At 47.0% G+C, this 20,073-nt stretch overlaps 1 protein-coding gene across 1 annotated transcript in view; it reads left to right on the top strand.

The window, feature by feature from the left end:
• Positions 1-7,072: 7,072 nt before the first annotated feature.
• NDUFS6 (NADH:ubiquinone oxidoreductase subunit S6) overlaps positions 7,073-20,073 on the top strand; it is a 44,537-nt gene continuing 31,536 nt past the window's right edge. Inside the window, exons 1-2 of the mRNA XM_075316532.1 lie at positions 7,073-7,249; positions 11,541-11,594. Of these exons, the coding sequence (XP_075172647.1) occupies positions 7,127-7,249; positions 11,541-11,594 (177 nt within the window). The 5' untranslated portion in view covers positions 7,073-7,126. The remainder of the gene's footprint in view (positions 7,250-11,540; positions 11,595-20,073) is intronic.

Genomic DNA, 20,073 nt, shown 5'->3' with positions numbered 1-20,073 from the left:
ATAAGACACTGAAAGTCCAGTCTGTCAAGTATTAAGAAATCCAAGATAGGAATGACAGGTAACACCTTCACCATTCACAATAGATGACGGTCAAATGATTGTCATTGGTAACAACGCAAGATTTTCTCCTAGAAAAGCTCTTGAAGAAAAAAAACCTCTCATTTATTTTTTCTACACCAAAAAAAAAAAAAAAAAAAAGAGGGTATTTCAAGGTACTAAACCTTGTATATTTTTTTTACCAGTCAGTAAAAAAAAAATTAGGCATTGGAAAAAAAAATATGTTTTGGTAGAAAACATAGAAATACCAGGTTATTGAGCCTTTTGTAATTTTTTTATGGGGCTAAAAATTTACAGTAAGGTAGTAGCTAACAACCTGCCTGTTCTGCCAAGCACTGATCTCTGCCAGTTTACAGACCACCCCTGCTGGCGATTCTGTGGCTTCTGCCGATGTCATGTCAACAGAACAGCTGTTCCTTCTCCGGTCAGCTCTACCGATATGATGATTGACCAATGCCCAACAGCAAGAAGCGGACTGTCAATCAGCATGACTTGGACGGTGACATCCCGTCTACAGAGCTGCTCTGCTGACGTGAGGTCAAGTGAAGCAGCAAAGTCTATGACCACCCTGAGCTATAAGAGATTGATGCTGGGCAAAACATGCAGGTAGCTAGCAACTACCGTACCTACCTGTACGTTCTTAGCCCCATAAAAAAAAAAAAAAAATACAAAAAGACCCAAATAACACTTTTAAGAATGTATTTACACATAGAATTTTTTTTTTTTTTTTTTATAAAAATGCCTCAGTCACCTGACATTTTTAGCAAAACCGATAGTCTATGGTTAAGTAAACAACCCAGCGCTATCAATATACATCCCAAAGCTCTGAAAACAAAAAGTGGGACTAACAACTCAACTTATTCCACAGCAGCATTTTAGCCACAGCCATGTAGCATTTCTCTTTCCATTAGCAGGAGATGTCAGATTAGGCATGGTGAATATACTTCAGCTCTCAAAATGAAATAAAGGGGAAACTAGGAAATAGCTTTTCTTTTTCCAAAGATGCTTTTTATTGTGTACAAAAAGGAAAAATAATGAAGAAGGACATGTTGTTCAGTTTACCTGCGGTGACAGGTGGGGAACTGTGGCTGCAGATGAACAGAGTGATGGCACCGCTCACAGCTGAGGCTAGGTTGCCTGAAGCGACAGAGTGTGGACATGTTCTGTGCCCACTTGCTGTGACTTCAGTATGTAGCAGAGCCGGAATCGTCGTGAAAACTCGCATGGATTATGTCGGAACTGGGTGTTTGGGGTTAATAAATTGGAGAAAGAGGATGCATTTTTTCGTATTTTATTTCAAATAAAAGGATGTTTTCTGTGTTTACTTCTTTTCACTTACAGATTAATAATGGGGGGCGGGGTCTCGTAGATGCCTCTTATTACTAAGCTAGCGCTTAGCGGCATCTGTGAGCTGTCATTAACCCCTTATATTAACCCGATTATCCAACTCATCCTGGTTGCACTGGTGTGGTGGCAAAGTGTCAGGATTATCGCATCTAATGAGTGCGACAATTCTGGGTGGCTGCATGCTGCAATTTTTAGGCTGGGGACCAATAACCATGGGTCTCACCAGCTTAAGAATACCAGTACCCAGCTGTCAAAATTGGGGGGGACCGCACACTGTTTTTAAAATTTAAATTAACCTTAAAAAAAAAAAAAAAAAAAAAAACAACCACACATGCAGTTCCTCTTATTTTGATACATAGCCAAGATAAACGCACGGCTGGGGGCTGCAGCCTGTATATATATATATGCTTTATCTGTGTTGGGTATCACAATATGGGGGTACCCTACACCAATTTATTTTATCTATTTATTCTTACACCACTATTAGACACGCAGCCAGCGTGTGATTGTAATCAGCCACACACTGTCACACAGGTTGGGGGTGCGGTCTGGCTGCCAACAATCACAGACGCTGGGACTGCCAGTGGGTGGATGAAGCAGTGAATATGTGTGAGGGTAAAGAACGCCCCTGAAGCAGTGTTAGGCTATGTGCGCACGTGTGCGTAATTCATGCAGTTACGCTGCGCTTTGTAGCGCAGCGTAACTGCATGCGTCCCCTGCACAGTCTATGGAGATTACAGCCACGCAGGAGACTCTGTAAGTATAACATGCCTGCTTTATTCCTATTTTTTCTTTTTCAGTTTTTTTTATGTGTTTTAAATTACCTGTATGGCCGGTTCCGGATAGGTACCCGGAGGTCCCTGAGAACTCCAGGCCTGGGTTCGGTGCATGGATACTAGTTATCCAGTGCAGATCCTGACTTTTACAGTCCGGGTTTATCCATCACTAATAACAATACATCATGGAATATAGCAAAAAAAAAAAAAAAGACCTAGGCATGTATCACGTACCGCCATACTGTGCTTTAGCAAGGTTCTACAGTGAGTGTGTGACTACTTTTCAAACACACACATTATAAATATATAAATATATATATACATACATATATATATATATATATACACACTGCTCAATCTGTTAAAAAGCAGATCACACAACAGACTTTCACTTACAAGTATGTTAAACAAGAGTTTATTGTGTTCTAGGGTAGAAGTATGAAACCTGCGAGTCCAGAAACTGCCAGACTATCCCAATCTTTGCTTGTGCTTGCCGTTACTCTTGCAGTACACATACGTCTTCCCACGCCTTCTCACAATGTAGCAGTCTTTGCAGCGCTTCCTGAGGACGCCTTTAGTTTTCAGCCCAGATGTCTGTTGCAGCGGCAGCAAGTAATTACTAGGAAGAAGGAATGCATTTCTGAAGTGTCCAATGTTCTTAGGATTGCAGTATCGAGCGCAAGCGCTAAAGGCTACGGACATGGAGGAATTACGGACAGTGCCCTTGCCCAGAACCATTAGAGAATTGGTTAGAGAGCAAAAAGCATTCCGAAGAAAAAGCGAAGCCATAGTCAGACCTGAAATAGAAATCATGGAAACTTGTGTCAATTGCCGTTTATGGTCACTTAAAGGGCTTTTCCAGGATCACAATAAATAATCCACTTTTAGGCCCCGTCATCCATATCAGATCAGCAGAAGCCGGACTCTGCACTCCCATAACCAGCTCTACCTGTATGCAGCAGGGCTGGTCATTGCAGAGCTGTGCTATTCACTTTAAAGGGGTTGTCACCATTTGGAAAACTTTTTTAGATGCTTTGTAGGAAGCAAACAGCTTTCCCTACTCTCCCCAGGCTCCCAAAGTGCAGTGTCTCTAAGGCTGCTTTCACACCTCCGGCTTGAGCTCTGCGACTCAATCCGGCTGTGCAAGCTATGCAACGGATGCGGTGAAAACACCGCATCCTTTGCATAAGTTTTTCCCATGCGGCCCGTCCAGTTTTTGCCGCTTGCGGCATGCTACTAAGCATGCGCAGTGGCAAAAACCGGATGCGGTTTTTGCCGCATCGCGCCGCATCCGGCCGCCATAGGCATGCATTGAAAAATGCACCGCATTGGCAGAATGCGGCGCAATGCGGTTTTTTTTTGCCGCACGAAAAAACGTGCTAGGCAACGTTCCATCCGGCCGCCGCATCGGCTAAATCTGCCGCACGCGGCAAAAAACGGATGGAACGCAAGGCCATGCGGCACAATGCGGCACTAATTAAAGTCTATGCAGAAAAAAACGCAACCGGCAGCAAAAAAAAAAAAACAGTTGCGATTTTCCTGCAAAGTGCCGGAGTGTGCCGCATTGCAGAAACCGGAGGTGTGAAAGCAGCCTTAGGCTGCTTTCACACCTCCGGTTTTTCCTGTGCGGCACAATCCGGCACTTTGCAGGAAAAACGCAACCGGTATTTTTTGCTGCCGGTTGCGTTTTTCCTGCATAGACTTTAATTAGTGCCGTATTGTGCCGCATGGGCTTGTGTTCCATCCGATTTTTGCCGCATGCGGCAGATTTAGCCAATGCGGCGGCCGGATGGAACGTTGCCTGGCACGTTTTTTTGTGCGGCAAAAAAAAAAACGCATTGCGCCGCATCCGCCCGATGCAGTGTATTTTTCAATGCATGCCTATGGGCGCCGGATGCGGCAAAAACCGGACGGGCCGCATTTAAAAAAACTTATGCAAAGGATGCGGCTTTTTCGCCGCATCCGTTGCATAGGTTTTAGAGCCGGACTGGCCGGCTCTGCACCTACCGGATGTGTGAAAGTAGCCTAATGCTGCCCCGGTCTCTGTCTGCAGCAACATCAGGTCCACATAGCTGCAGCCAATCACTGTAACCGGCGTGTGACTGACTGCAGTAATGTGGACGTGATATCACTGCTGCACTCAACCAATACCAGCTAGCCGCAGCAAAAACATGGCACAGCAGATGGGGAGAAGCAACGGCTATTACAAAGTGACAAAACCCTCTAATGAATACCTGACATATTTACTGAGATGTACAAATGGATAGAACAAAAAGTAAATTTGGGGGGGAAAAAAAAAGCTGCACCAGCCCCTGCAAAGAACCGACAGGTGGAGGGGCAGAGGACAGTAAATAGTCTGATCCAGAGAAGAAAAAAAGACTGTAAAATGGAAGTGAAAATCTGCATATAATGCAGACAATGTAAAGGAATTAGGATTATTGTGAGAATAAACTAAAGTACATTTGAATCATTCAAAGCTTTTCCAAAAACAGCTAAGGCTATGTGCACACACTGTTTTGACGCTGCGTTTTTGGCCGCTAAAAACGCACAAAAACTAAGCCGCGGCAAAAAACGCATACGTTTTTACCGCGATTTGGAGCGTTTTTGATCTCTGAATTTTTCTGCATTTTTCCAATGCATTGCATCGGGGGAAAACGCAGAAAAACGCAGGAAAGAATTGACATGTCCATTTTTTTTTTAAGCTCAAAAACGCAGCTTAAAAAAAAAAAAAAATAGATGTGTGCGGACAGCAAAAATGAAAACTCAGACTTTGCTGGGGAAGCAAAGTCATGCAGTTTTGAGGCCAGAAACGCACCCGAAAAAAGCGCAAAAATGCCGCGAAAAATGCACTGTGTGCACATAGCCTATGGGTTATATCTGAGTGGCTACATATCTACCCATTGTCCACTGTGTGATAAACCTACACTCACTGGGTTTGTAGGGTAAGGCTGGAATCTGACAAAAAGGATGTGACAAACTGCTGTAACCTCTGAGTGCAGCTCAATGTAGGGGCAGAGATGATGATTCCAGTGATGTGTCACTTACAAGGCTGAATGCTGGACATTTGATAAAAAAATAATTTTTACCAGCAGGCGATCACTAGAGAACTAGTGAACCTGCCGCCACGTAGTCCTCCATATTCATGAGCTGTGCATAACCTGGAGGAGGGGGGGGGGGGGGAAATCATTGACTCTTAGCTTTCTGCACACTACACTGTCAGCTGTCAATCAGTGGTGTGGGGAAAGATACATAGAGCTGTGTATTCAGAAAACTGGTAAATAAATCACTGGTTTTATCAAAAGTGCAGCAAGCGTCCAAGTAAGTGACACATGGTTGGAATCAGGGTTTCTGCAATGACAATATCCTGCTATCAGTTGGAGTAGAAAGAACCTGGTGCCAGATTCCCTTTAAGCCTGTGCAGTCATCAGTAACTGGCCACTACATACGGTAGTCAGCACTGAATGACGAGGTCCAGAATGGACACCCCAAGTACATTATCCCTGTGGGTGTACGCCATACTCTCCAATGATCTGTGCATCTACCCAAATGACAAGCCTCGCCACCCCAGGCTATCCTGACAGTATACAAAGGACATGCTAGTAGAGTATATTATCCCTGTGGGTGTACACCATACTCTCCATTGACCTGTGCATATACCCAGATGACAAGCCTCACTACCCCAGGCCATCCTGACAGTATACAGGGGCATGCTGGTAGAGTATATTATCCCTGTGAGTATACACCATACTCTCCATTGACCTGTGCATATACCCAGATGACCAGCCTCACTACCCCAGGCTATCCTGGCAGTATACAGGGGCATGCTGGTAGAGTATATTATACCTGTGGGTATACACTATACTTTCCAATGACCTGTGCATATACCCAGATGACAAGCCTCACTATCCCAGGCTATCCTGGCAGTATACAGGGGCATGCTGGTAGAGTATATTATACCTGTGGGTATACACCATACTCTCCATTGACCTGTGCATATACCCAGATGACAAGCCTCACTACCCCAGGGCATCCTGGCAGTATACAGGGGCATGCTGGTAGAGTATATTATCCCTGTGGGTGTACACCATACTCTCCATTGACCTGTGCATATACCCAGATGACAAGCCTCACTACCCCAGGGCATCCTGGCAGTATACAGGGGCATGCTGGTAGAGTATATTATCCCTGTGGGTGTACACCATACTCTCCATTGACCTGTGCATATACCCAGATGACAAGCCTCACTACCCCAGGGCATCCTGGCAGTATACAGGGGCATGCTGGTAGAGTATATTATCCCTGTGGGTGTACACCATACTCTCCATTGATCTGTGCATATACCCAGGCCACCTCTTAAAGGCATACATAGCTTCCGCATTGCTCATCCCTTTAAGTATCAGGGGCAGAGGTATACCAGAGCCTACCCCAGGATGACATGTGGGCCACACAGCTGCAGAGCTCACTGGCCAATAGGAAGGGCTGGAGAATCACTTCGTGCGCTCCACACGTGACTGCAGAGTACCTAGCAATGGATTATTATGGCGTGTTCACTATTTAGCCAAAATAAAAATCTTTATTGATTTAAGGGAACATAACATTAATGAATTCCCCCAAATAACCATAAAGAACCAGAACAAACCATGAAGCAGCGGTCGCACGTGTCTACACCCAGGGAGCCCTTATCGCACCGGTCAGTATACTACACACTCGTCCCGGGCCGCGCTCAGAATGTCCGGTGACCGCGGGAGACCGCTAAACACCGACCTCAGACGTCCGGAATCCTCGCGCAGGCGCACTTCACAATCTTCGCTGCCAGTGACTGAGACACGTGACGCTCGTTCTCTTCTCTCATTGGTTCACCATAGATAGAGACTCGGAGATACATTAGTGATCATTATTACTTCCGGAGGCGGAGACTAAGAGCAGCGCCGGAGGTGACATTCAACATGGCGGCCTCCTGGTTGACTCTGGGACGTAGCTGTGTTCGTGGTATAGTGCGTGGAGCCGTACATCCCGGGAGAGCGCTCAGCACCGCAGTGTCTGGCGAGAAGGTCACCCACACTGGACAGGTCATTGCTTCTTATGTAACCTTGCCCTGGGCTGGAGACATAGCAGAGCCGGGTGTCAGTGTAATGTAAGGTCATGCCGTGGTATAGTGCAGAGAGTGTGCCATGATGTTGCTTTGCGTTCCTACTGTCTAATCTTTGGGCTTTATTGTTTACATCTTGTTGCCTAGGTAACCGGCCAGCACTGCTGTATTGGAGAGGTGGCTGAGCATGTGCGGTTGGCTGGGATCTGACTGCTCACCTTCTCCCCTAACATTGCAGGGGTTGTCCCCTCTCTAATCTTCCCACTGTCTAATCAGTCCCCTTATGACATAAAGAATGCCACCTACCTCTCGCCGAGTTCCAGCGATGGTGGCGCTGGGTGGCCACGAGTGTGAGTGGCACTGTCCGCCATGTGAGGCTCACAGGCGATCAGTGGCTCCTATTCAGAACTGACACGCTTTCTGCCTGTTTGACACTTGTATAAGGGAGGTTGGATGTGCAGGTTCCCAATGCCGGCCACTGACTGACCGCAGGGCCCCAGGGCGTAATAATGCTGACCTCTGCAGGCGTGGTACAGGAGATGGGTATGGGTGTTATTTTACCAGGTGAAGTGACCAAATCCGCAAAAGCTGGCAGCAAGACATTAGCGCTACATCACGCATCATCAGCACATGAGACAAAACTGCCAATGTCACACACACTCCGGAACCAGGATTATTAGTTCATAATGTTAGTGTTTTATAAAAATCATGGCTACATAAGAGCTAAGTAATGGCATACACTATATACCCATGGACGTTTGTTAGGGGCCCTTGCTGTATACATTGCACTTGCTATCCTATGGTTTTATCTGACCCGTATTGTTCCTTGGGGCCGTGCTGATGACACTGATTTTGTTTTTTTGTTTGTTTTTTTCACTTACAAAGTTGGTTTGTGATAAAATGTCAGCATGCTGCAGTGTGACTCTAACCCTCACACCTATGGATGTCATAGCATAGGAGCTGACTTGCTGCACTATTCTGTAGTGTAGGAAACTGTACATGAGTAATAACTAACTGTTAAATACGGATTGCAGACAAATTATGTGTGAAAGATAACAAACCCCTCTTTCTGGATGAAAATTGTAACTTTATTTTCTGTAGTGTCGTGTTTACCCACCCTACAATAAGGCTATCCAGGTAGTGTACGACCCCTTTAATTTCTATAGGACTGCTCCTGGGCATATGGAAAGAGCAGGACCAGATCTGCATGACCTTCCTTGTCAGCTCCCTTCTACCCCACAGTTACTCTACTCTTAGAAGGGCTTTACAGTGTTACTACTTATTACGAGGCCTTCCATGAAGACTGTTTTTTTTATGAATCTGGGTATGTGTGTACATAGTGTAGTGTATGTGCTAATATTCTCACCTACTACCACCCTCTTCCGGGTCCAGGGTCGTTCTGCTCCTCTTCTCAGTGACGTCACCACAATTCTGACTAGTCTGCTCACTGTATACTGTGCTATAGCCAGAAGTCTGTTTTACAATGTGCGGAGCCCAGCTCTGACTCTCCATAGACTTACATTTCTGGGTCTCCAGAGAGCTGCGTGACCTGGAGCGTCTGAAGAGCGGTGATGTCACTGAGAAGAGAAGCAGAACGGCCCTGGATCCCAGAGAAGGTGGCGTTGGATGAGTGTATTAATACACACTGCACTCTATACCCATATACTTACGTTTATTAAAAAAAAAATCTCAGAGGGTTCTCTAAAGGCACGATTGTCGCTACCTTGCCCATATAGCAGACTGTCACTTCTGATGCTGCAGGGATTGTCACATATGGCAGCATCTAGAGCAGGTCTGAACTGTCAGTCATAGAGGAGCGGCCCCTCCCCAGCAAACAGGAGGTTGGGGTAGATTGCCGGATTACCCCTTTAAAAGGCATGACAATTTAATAATCTTTTCCCTATCCATGCAATAGGAGAGCAAATCTCTCACCTCTCTGGGTGACACAGATTAGCGCTATAGTTTGTACCAATTCCTAACTTAAGTTATTGTTTTTTGTTTATTTTTTCTTTAAATGCGGTAGGACCCTGTATGAGCGGGTGACATTATGTATTTGCCGGAGGCGTGCTTTTCATACATTAGGCTTGCCAATAGGCTGAAATGTAATGTAAAGACGCCTCAGAAGCTTGTATGCATTTTATGTTCCCTTGAGCACAATGCCCACCTTTGTACCATCTGCCATAATACCCATTTATTTTCCTTACAGCTTAGAGAATTTATCTGGTGACCTTTTGCCATTGATTGCTTTGCATTGCTACTACAGTACATCTACAGTATGTGTATGGGCAGAGCCACATCAGCATTTGTTATGATAGAAATTGATGTCAATTTTAATGCAATTCTATGCATGCCCACTGCGGGTCCACCAACTATAAGAAACATGCGCTCACGCCATCGCTCCGGGGTAGAGGCCAGACACGGTAAATGCCCACTCTCTGCTCTACATCTGGCATTTTTACTGGATGTTTCTCTCCTCTGTATTACAACAAACAAATACACATTGTATCTGAAATGTGGCCTTAGTCAGAGCAGCGTAGCCATGAACAGACTCAGTCATATGAAAAAGTTTGGGCACCCCTATTAATGTTAACCTTTTTTCTTTATAACAATTTGGGTTTTTGCAACAGCTATTTCAGTTTCATATATCTAATAACTGATGGACTGAGTAATATTTCTGGATTGAAGTGAGGTTTATTGTACTAACAGAAAATGTGCAATCCGCATTTAAACAAAATTTGACCGGTGCAAAAGTATGGGCACCTCAACATAAAAGTGACATTAATATTTTGTAGATCCTCCTTTTTCAAAAATACCAGCCTCTAGTCTCTTCCTGTAGCTTTTAATGAGTTCCTGGATCCTGGATGAAGGTTTATTTGACCATTCCTGTTTACAAAACAATTCCAGTTCAGTTAAGTTTGATGGTCTCCGAGCATGGACAGCACGCTTCAAATCATCCAACAGATTTTCAATGATATTCAGGTCTGGGGACTGGGATGGCCATTCCAGAACATTGTAATTGTTGCTCTGCATGAATGCCTGAGTAGATTTGGAGCGGTGTTTTGGATCATTGTCTTGCTGGAATATCCATCCCCTGCATAACGTCAACTTCATCACTGATTCTTGCACATTACTGTCAAGAATCTGCTGATACTGAGTTGAATCCATGCGACCCTTAACTTTAACAAGATTCCCGGTGCCAGCATTGGCCACACATCCCCAAAGCATGATGGAACCTCCACCAAATTTTACTGTGGGTAGCAAGTGCTTTTCTTGGAATGCCGTGTTTTTTTGCCTCCATGCATAACGCCTTTTTGTATGAACAAACAACTCAATCTTTGTTTCATCAGTCCACAGGACCTTCTTCCAAAATGTAACTGGCTTGTCCAAATGTGCTTTTGCATACCTCAGGCGACTCTGTTTATGGCGTGCTTGCAGAAACAGCTTCTTTCGCATCACTCTCCTATACAGCTTCTCCTTGTGCAACGTGCACTGTATTGTTGACCGATGCACATTGACACCATCTGCAGCAAGATGATGCTGCAGGTCTTTGGAGGTGGTCTGTGGATTGTCCTTGACTGTTCTCACCATTCTTCTTCTCTGCCTTTCTGATATTTTTCTTGGCCTGCCACTTCTGGGCTTGACAAGAACTGTACCTGTGTTCTTCCATTTCCTTACCATGTTCCTCACAGTGGAAACTGACAGTTTAAATCTCTGAGACAACTTTTTGTACCTTCCCCTGAACAACTATGTTGAATAATCTTTGTTTTCAGATCATTTGAGAGTTGTTTTGAGGAGCCCGTGATGCCACTCCTCATAGGAGATTCAAATAGGAGAACAACTTGCAAGTGGCCACCTTAAATACCTTTTCTCATGATTGGATACACCTTCCTATTAAGTTCAAAGCTCAATTAGCTTACAAAACCAATTTAGTGGTTTAGTAAGTCAGTAAAAAGTAGTTAGAAGTGTTCAAATCAAGAAATTGATAAGGGTGCCCATACTTTTGCACCTGTCAAGTTTTGTTTAAATGCGGATTGCAAATTTTCTGTTAGTACAATAAACCTCATTTCAATCCAGAAATATTACTCAGTTCATCAGTTATTAGATATATGAAACTGAAATAGCTGTTGCAAAAACCCAATTTGTTATAAAGAAAAAAGGTTAACATTAATAGGGGTGCCCAAACTTTCTCATATGACTGTATTTGTGGTTCCTTATGTGTAAAGTAGGTAATTTATCCTGTAACATCACTGAAATCAATCTTTATTGTCTAGGTATTTGATGAAGATGATTACAGAAGAGTAAGATTTGTTGGAAAACAGAAGGAGGTAAGGCTTGAACAAAATGTCTGGTTTTCCATGTGTAGAGTTATGCTGTCTTCATTTAAAGGGGTTGTCCATGACTAGTTTATTATTGACGTATCTGCATGTGACATGAGATGTTCTTAACCAGCAAGAGTTAACTAGAAGTGTTCCACTTGAAATATAAAATGTTCCTTAGATATCCACAACATATTAGATGATCAGGGGTCACTTCACTACTGTCCTGCAAGGTGGCCAGTGACATCTTATATTCAGCCCCACAGAACAGAGCACCCCTTTTCTTCTCCCATGAAACGTCATTCTGGACATGGGTCTGAAGCTTCATTGGTTTGTTCTCACAACAGGACAGATATATTAAAGGGAACCTGTGACGTCCCCAAGTGCTATTACCTTGCAGATATGGGGTTATTCTGCAGGTTACTAGCGTTCTACAGCTGCTCGGTAAACTTTATTCCCTCAGAGCCCCTGGCTTTGTCATAGGGGCACAGCTTCCGTCAGTGCACAGTGAGAAGGCCCTGTAACCGAGCCCGGCACTGACGGACAGCCGGCTTAGCGGTGCATCAGCAGATTCACATGACAAACTCCTCTTCAATTCTAAATGCTCCTAGATAATATAAAATGAACACATTCATCTCTGGAATGGCAGCTTTCCAGAGATGTCAGCGCTGTATCTTTGATACAATACGTAATATGAGGGCAGTCACAAATTCTCAGTGCAAGTCTATGATAGTCAGCACAAAGCTTTCATAGACTTGCATTGAAAAGTGACCTTCAGCTCGCCACATGAAACACTGGAGAGATCTGGAAGGTCACAAACTGCTGGAGATCATCAATGGACGTAGCGGCATTAGGTGAAGATGGCAGCAGGGAACTTGAGCACCTCACTGGCCTAACAAAGGGGCATGTGGTGGCAGAGGCAGCTTTGGTGTATGTGTGGCCTGGTTTTGGGGTGTGCTCAGTTCGTTTTTAGGCTAATGCGATTGCTGAGTAAACGAAGGAGTGTGAGAAGTAGATTAACCATTTCCAACCCCATCCGAATCACGTGTGTAGTGAGTGGGTGACTTCCATCATGATCAGCTATACTTCTTGCATACATTTTCTACTATATTTCCAAGCATATTATACTTTTAAAGCTCAGTGAGGCTCTAAGGCCGTGCTGGAGGCACAACACTTGCCTGGTGGATGCTCTACTGGCTTATCTGAATGGAGGATGCTGGACACTTACCCCCTGGTGATGCTGAGGCTTGTGGTGTATACAAGATCTGTTTTATTGTGTTCAGAGAATACATTTTCACATCCGGAGTCGGTTCTTCATCAAGACAGACACAAACAGGGATTTTATTAAAGCATATGTACAAACCGATTTAACCTCTTCTCTAGAACGTCACACAGCTCCTCGTGTATGGAGTGGGCTCAGGAGCTGAGAATGCATCATAACCCGGTGGATGCCAGCTGTGATACACAGCCAACATCTTCCAGTAACAGCAGTGGCCGGAGCACGTGGTTCTTCCACCTTTTTAACCACTTAAATGCCATTCTCCATTTTATACACCAGCATTTAAATAATGCAATTACTGGTGTGTGTGCTTGCGATTAACCCCTTCAGCCCCAGAGCGTTTTCTGTTTTTTCTTTTTTTGCTCCCCTTCCGGGAGCCGTAACTTTTTTATTTTTCCGTCAATCTTGCCATATGTGGGCTTGTTTTTTGCGGGACGAGATGCACTTTTAAATTAAACCATAAGTCTTACCATATAGTGTACTGGAAAACAGCAAAAAAATTCCAAGTGTGGAAAAACTGCAAACAAAAGTGTGATGGCACAATAGTTTTCTTTATCGTTCCTTTGGGAGACCCAGACCATGGGTGTTTAGCTTCTGCCTCCGGAGGACACACAAAGTACTACACTTAAAAGTGTAGCTCCTCCCTCTGAGCTTATACACCCCCTGGTAGCCAGTCCTAGCCAGTTTATTGCTTTGTGTCAGAAGGCATACATCCACACATGCATTCTCATCTGATTTGTTTGACTTTTGGAAAGAGTTTGAAGAAAAGCGGGTCCATGTCTGGACTCCCGGCATGTCCCATCTCACCCCACTGTGTCGGTGGTGTTTGTTAAGGTTGATTTACAAGGCTGCAGCCTTACATGCCGCGCTCCTTCACCATCCCTTCTGGGCTCTGGCTTGAAGTGGGAGCCAGCACGGTCTCCATGCCTGGCAGGAGTCCGGTCTCCATCCACAGCCCCTTGAGGATTCTGTTGGACTGGAGCACTCATCCCCAGGGACATGGCCCTGCGTCTCAGCAGCTAAGTACCTGAGACGTTTATGTTGGGGGTCCCGGTTCTTTATTGTAAGGGGAGAGTATGCTGTATGTGATTGTTTTAACTTTTCCGGCGGGTTCTCTAGCTTTTGCCTGAGAACCGCGCCGATGGTGCCTGCTTGTCGGCCTCGCCGCTTAAATTTAGGCCTCGGCTTCGCCGGAGGCCTAGTTTCATTTTCCTGCACTCGCATGTCACTCATGCAGAGGGACAGGTTCGGCTCCTCCCGGCGGCCATTCTACACTGAAGAGGGACACTCCCCACTGCTGGGGCGTCCCTTCTTCCCTGCAGGTCTCTATAGCCCTCCAGTTCCCGCTCTTATATAGGAACGCCCTCTTCTCAGGCAGAGTTCACTCTGCTCTGGGACATCCTGCATTCTGCATCTCTGCTGAGGTGCTGCGACTGGGGGACCGGGCTTCGGGATCTGGAGGGCACACAACACCGCGCTCAGCGGTCTGGTAAGCCACAGCCGGTCTCCGGTTGTGGACCTCTGTATATTCTCCCTGGGGTTCATTCTCTGCAAAGCCCCCACTCCAGCAGCATGTCTCCAAAGCTTTATTCTGCATGCACTGCATGTAAGCTCCTGCTGCCTGAGCCGAGCGTCTATCCACATTGTGATGTCTGCTCTAACTTGGCGGTGCCACAGCCTGGAGTCTCACCCCCAGTGGTCTCTCAGGCTGCTGCTGCACCTGTGATTGAACCCCCGGCCTGGGTAGAGTCCTTTTCTAGGTCCATATCCCAGTCATTTGCTGAGTCCATGGGGCTTTTGTCCAGGACTTTGATGAATATGCATCAGCCCCCCTCACAGGGTGCCTCTAATACTCTTGACAGAGGACTCCTATCCTCTGACCTCCGTCCATCGGAGCTCACGGAGGATTCATCATCTGATCCCAGACCCCGTCCTTCTAAGAGAAGGCGCAGGGTTTCCTCCCCCTCCCCATCCCACGGCTCTGTCTCAAGAGCTGACTCTCAAGATGAGGAGGATGCCCTCACTGGGGGCTCTGAGGCTATGTATCCCATCGATTTCTCTGAGGGTGACTCAGATCTTAGTGATTTGATGCTTCTATTAATTCTGTGCTGGATCTCAATCCGCCAGTGTCAGAGGAGCAACTCTCTTTGGCAGAAAAACATCAGTTTACCTCGCCTAAGAGAGTGAAGAGTGTGTTCTTTAACCACTCCAGTTTTCAGACCGCTGTGACCAAACCCAGGGCCTACCCTGACAAACGCTTTCCAAAGCGTGGTTCTGATGACCGGTTTCCATTTCCACCTGAGGTGGTCAAGGAGTGGTCTCACTCCCCAAAGGTAGACCCTCCGGTATCTAGGCTATCAGCCTGGACCGTTGTGTCGGTGGCTGACTGCACCTCACTTAAGGATTCCACTGACCGTCAGATTGACCTTCTGGCCAAATCTGTGTATGAAGCTGCGGGGGCCGCGTTTTCCCCGACTTTTGCAGCAGTGTGGGCTCTCAAAGCCATCTCAGCTTCTCTAGAGGAGATGCATTCCCTCACCAAGGAATCTATGCCTGAGATGGTTACCTTAACTGCTCAGGCTTCAGCTTTTTCATCCTATGCCATGTCTGCCATGATAGAGGCTGCTCACCGCACTGCGGTGGCTTCAGCTAATTCTCTTGTTATCCGCAGGATTTTGTGGCTTCGAGAGTGGAAGGCAGATGCTTCTTCCAAGAAGTTTCTTGCTGGGCTCCCTTTTGCTGGTTCACGGCTGTTTGGTGAACAGCTGGATGAAATCATTAAAGAAGCTACTGGCGGGAAGAGTACTTCCATGCCACAAACCAAGACCAGGAAACCCGCCCAGGGTAGGATTCAATTGAGGTTTCGTTCCTTTCGTTCCTCCAACTGGTCATCCTCTAAGCCTTCCGCCTCGTCCACTAACTCAGCCAAGGATCAGAAATCCAACTGGCGCCCAAAAGCGCGTCCGCAGAAGACCGCAGGAGGTTCTGCCACTAAGGCAGCTTCCTCATGACTCTCGGCCCGCTCCAGCCACGTCCTTAGTCGGTGGCAGGCTCTCCCACTTTGGCGACGCTTGGTTAAAGCAAGTCTCCAATCAGTGGGTGAGAGAAATTATATCTCACGGCTACAGGATAGAATTCTCTTCCAGCCCTCCAAACAGATTTTTTCTCTCAACTCCCCCCTGCTCCAAGGCCGCCGCCTTCTCGCAGGCCGTGGCGTCCTTGCAGGCAAACGGAGTGATTGTCCCAGTTCCCGCTCAGGAACGGTTCAGAGGTTTTTACTCAAATCTCTTCCTAGTTCCAAAAAAGGACTGTACCTTCCGGCCCATCCTGGATCTCAAGCTTCTCAACAAGCATGTCCGGGTGCGGCATTTTCGCATGGAGTCTCTGCGATCAGTCATTGCCTCTATGACCCAAGGGGAGTTCCTGGCGTCCATCGACATCAGAGATGCCTATCTACATGTGCCAATCGCAGTGTCACATCAGCGTTGGTTACGTTTTGCGATCGGAGAGGATCATTTCCAATTCGTGGCTCTCCCCTTCGGGTTAGCCACGGCCCCTCTGGTATTCACCAAGGTCATGGCGGCAGTGATTGCGGTCCTGCACCTCCAGGGGTTAGCAGTGCTTCCTTATCTGGACGACCTTCTGGTCAAGGGTACATCCAGCGCAGACTGTCAGCGGAGTGTTTCGCTCACTCTCGCCACCCTAGCCCAATTCGGGGGGATTGTCAATCTTCCCAAATCCACTCTGACTCCGACCAGAGTCTCACGTACCTAGGGATGCAGTTCGAGACTTTGCCGGCACTTGTGAAGTTGCCCTTAGACAAACAGCTGTCACTCCGGTTGGTGGTGCGCTCTCTCCTGAGGCCCCGCCGTTATACCCTCAGGCGTCTGATGCAGGTGCTGGGTCAAATGGTGGTCTCCATGGAGGCGGTTCCCTTTGCCCAGTTCCATCTGCGTCCTCTGCAGCTGGACATTCTCCGCTGTTGGGACAAGCGGCCTTCCTCCTTAGGCCGGTTTCACACATCCGGCTTTTCGCCGGTTTGCCGGATCCGGCGCTCTCCCATACAGTGACTACAGTACAGTGACAGCGCAACAAGCGCCGGTCACGTGCTGTCATGTGACCGGCGCATGTGACCCGGAAGTTACAGCGCTGTCACTGTACTGTATTGTCTGTACGGGAGAGCGCCGGATCCGGCAAACCGGCGAAAAGCCGGATGTGTGAAACCGGCCTTACAGAGGTTAGTGGCTCTGTCGCCACGGATCAGGAGCTCTCTTCAGTGGTGGCTTCGACCCCTCTCCCTGTCCCAAGGGCGCTCCTTCCTGACTCCGTCCTGGGTGATTCTCACCACGGATGCCAGCCTATCCGCCTGGGGAGCGGTACATCTCCACCACAGAGCACAGGGCACTTGGACTCCGTCCGAGTCAGCCCTTTCAATCAATGTGCTGGAAACCAGAGCTGTGCTTCTAGCTCTCCTAGCCTTTCACCACCTGTTGGCGGGCAGGCACATTCGAGAGGCCGCCTGGCAATGTTGGAGGTCCAACGCATTCTTCAATGGGCGGAGGACTCCAAGTCCACCATATCCGCAGTCCACATCCCTGGCGTAGAAAACTGGGAGGCAGATTATCTCAGCCGTCAATCCGTGGACGTTGGCGAGTGGTCCCTGCACCCGGCAGTGTTTCAGTCAATCTGCCGCAAGTGGGGCACTCCGGACGTGGACCTAATGGCATCCCGTCACAACAACAAGGTTCTGGTTTACGTGGCTCGCTCCCACGATCCTCAGGCCTTCGCCGCGGACGCTCTGGTTCAAGACTGGTCCCAGTTTCGTCTGTCCTACGTGTTTCCCCCTCTAGCTCTCTTGCCCAGAGTCCTGCACAAGATCAGAATGGAGGGCCGTCGAGTCATCCTCATTGCACCGGACTGGCCCAGGCGAGCTTGGTATCCGGACCTGCTCCAACTGTCCGTGGAGATGCCGTGGCATCTTCCGGACCGTCCAGACCTGCTCTCGCAAGGTCCATTTTTCCGCCCGAATTCTGCGGCACTCAAATTGACGGCGTGGCTCTTGAGTCCTGGATTTTGACGGCTTCTGGTATTCCTCCTGAAGTCATCTCCACTATGACTCGGGTCCGTAAGTCTTCCTCCGTCAAGATCTATCACAGGACTTAGAAAATTTTCCTGTCCTAGTGTCGCTCTTCCGGCCATTCCCCTTGGCCATTCTCGTTGCCGACCCTTCTGTCTTTTTTACAGTCCGGTCTGCAGCTAGGACTGTCCCTCAACTCTCTCAAGGGACAAGTCTCAGCTCTATCAGTGCTGTTCCAGCGGCGTCTCGCCCGGCTGGCTCAGGTCCGCACCTTCATGCAAGGTGCGTCTCACATCACTCCGCCTTATCGGCGGCCCTTGGATCCCTGGGACCTTAACTTGGTCCTCACGGTATTGCAGAAATCCCCTTTCGAGACCCTTAGGGAGGTTTCTTTGTATCGTCTTTCTCAAAAGGTGGCCTTTCTAGTTGCCATAACTTCTCTCAGGAGAGTCTCTGATTTGGCTGCGCTCTCCTCGGAGTCACCTTTTTTGGTTTTTCACCAAGACAAGGTAGTTCTCCGTCCGACCCCGGACTTTCTTCCTAAGGTGGTCTCTCCCTTCCACCTTAACCAGGATATTTCCTTGCCTTCCTTCTGTCCGGCCCCTGTTCATCGCTTTGAGAAAGCGCTGCATACTCTAGATCTGGTGCGTGCTCTCCGGATCTATGTGTCTCGCACTGCTGCGCTTAGGCGGTGCACCTCTCTTTTTGTACTAACCACAGGGCGGCGCAAGGGTCTCTCTGCTTCTAAGCCGACCTTGGCCCGTTGGATTAGATCGACCATTTTGGACGCCTACCAGAGTACTCCGGTGCCTCCCCCGCCGGGGATCAAAGCACACTCGACCAGAGCTGTCGGTGCCTCTTGGGCTTTTAGGCACCAGGCTACGGCTCAACAAGTCTGTCAGGCTGCCACTTGGACTAGTCTGCATACCTTTTCGAAGCACTACCAAGTGCATGCTCATGCTTCGGCAGATGCGAGCTTGGGCAGACGCATCCTTCAGGCGGCTGTCGCCCATTTGTGAAGTTAGGCTCCGCCTACTTCTTAGTTTTTTCTGTTTATTCCCACCCAGGGACAGCTTTGGAACGTCCCATGGTCTGGGTCTCCCAAAGGAACGATAAAGAAAAAGAGAATTTTGTTACTTACCGTAAATTCTTTTTCTTATAGTTCCGTATTGGGAGACCCAGCTCCCTCCCTGTTGCCTGTTGGCAATTTTCTTGTTCCGTGTGTTATCACCGGCTGTTGTCGTGGACAGAGTCTCCGGTTGTTCCGGTTCTTACTCGGTTCTACTTGTGGGTGGCTATTCTCCTTCAGCTTTTGCACTAAACTGGCTAGGACTGGCTACCAGGGGGTGTATAAGCTCAGAGGGAGGAGCTACACTTTTAAGTGTAGTACTTTGTGTGTCCTCCGGAGGCAGAAGCTAAACACCCATGGTGTGGGTCTCCCATTACGGAACTATAAGAAAATTACTTTACGGTAAGTAACAAAATTCTCTTTTTTGGGATGTTTTATTCACCGTGTTCACTATATGGTAAAACTGATGTCATTGTGATGCCGGTGCGAGTTTGTAGACACCAAAATGTGTATGTATATACATATACATATATATATATATATATATATATATATATATATATATATATATATATATATAATATTATAGTGCCTACAAGTAGTATTCAACCCCCTGCAGAATTAGCAGGTTTACACATTCGGAATTAACTTGGCATTGTGACATTTGGACTGTAGATCAGCCTGGAAGTGTGAAATGCACTGCAGCAAAAAAGAATGTTATTTCTTTTTTTTTTTTTTTTTTTTTATTTTTTAAATGTGAAAAGTTTATTAATTTATTAAAGTAATTTATTATTCAACCCCTCAAACCACCAGAATTCTGTTTGGTTCCCCTAAAGTATTAAGAAGTATTTCAGGCACAAAGAACAATGAACTTCATATGTTTGGATTAATTATCTCTTTTTCCAGCCTTTTCTGACTAATTAAGACCCTCCCCAAACTTGTGAACAGCACTCATACTTGGTCAACATGGGAAAGACAAAGGAGTATTCCAAGGCCATCAGAAACAAGATCGTGGAGGGTCACAAGGCTGGCAAGGGGTACAAAACCCTTTCCAAGGAGTTGG

The sequence above is a fragment of the Anomaloglossus baeobatrachus genome, chromosome 6 (assembly GCF_048569485.1).
Source record: "Anomaloglossus baeobatrachus isolate aAnoBae1 chromosome 6, aAnoBae1.hap1, whole genome shotgun sequence".
Lineage (NCBI taxonomy): Eukaryota > Metazoa > Chordata > Amphibia > Anura > Aromobatidae > Anomaloglossus > Anomaloglossus baeobatrachus.
The sequence above is the reverse complement of the archived record's forward strand: the minus strand, read 5'-3'. Positions and strand labels throughout refer to the sequence as shown.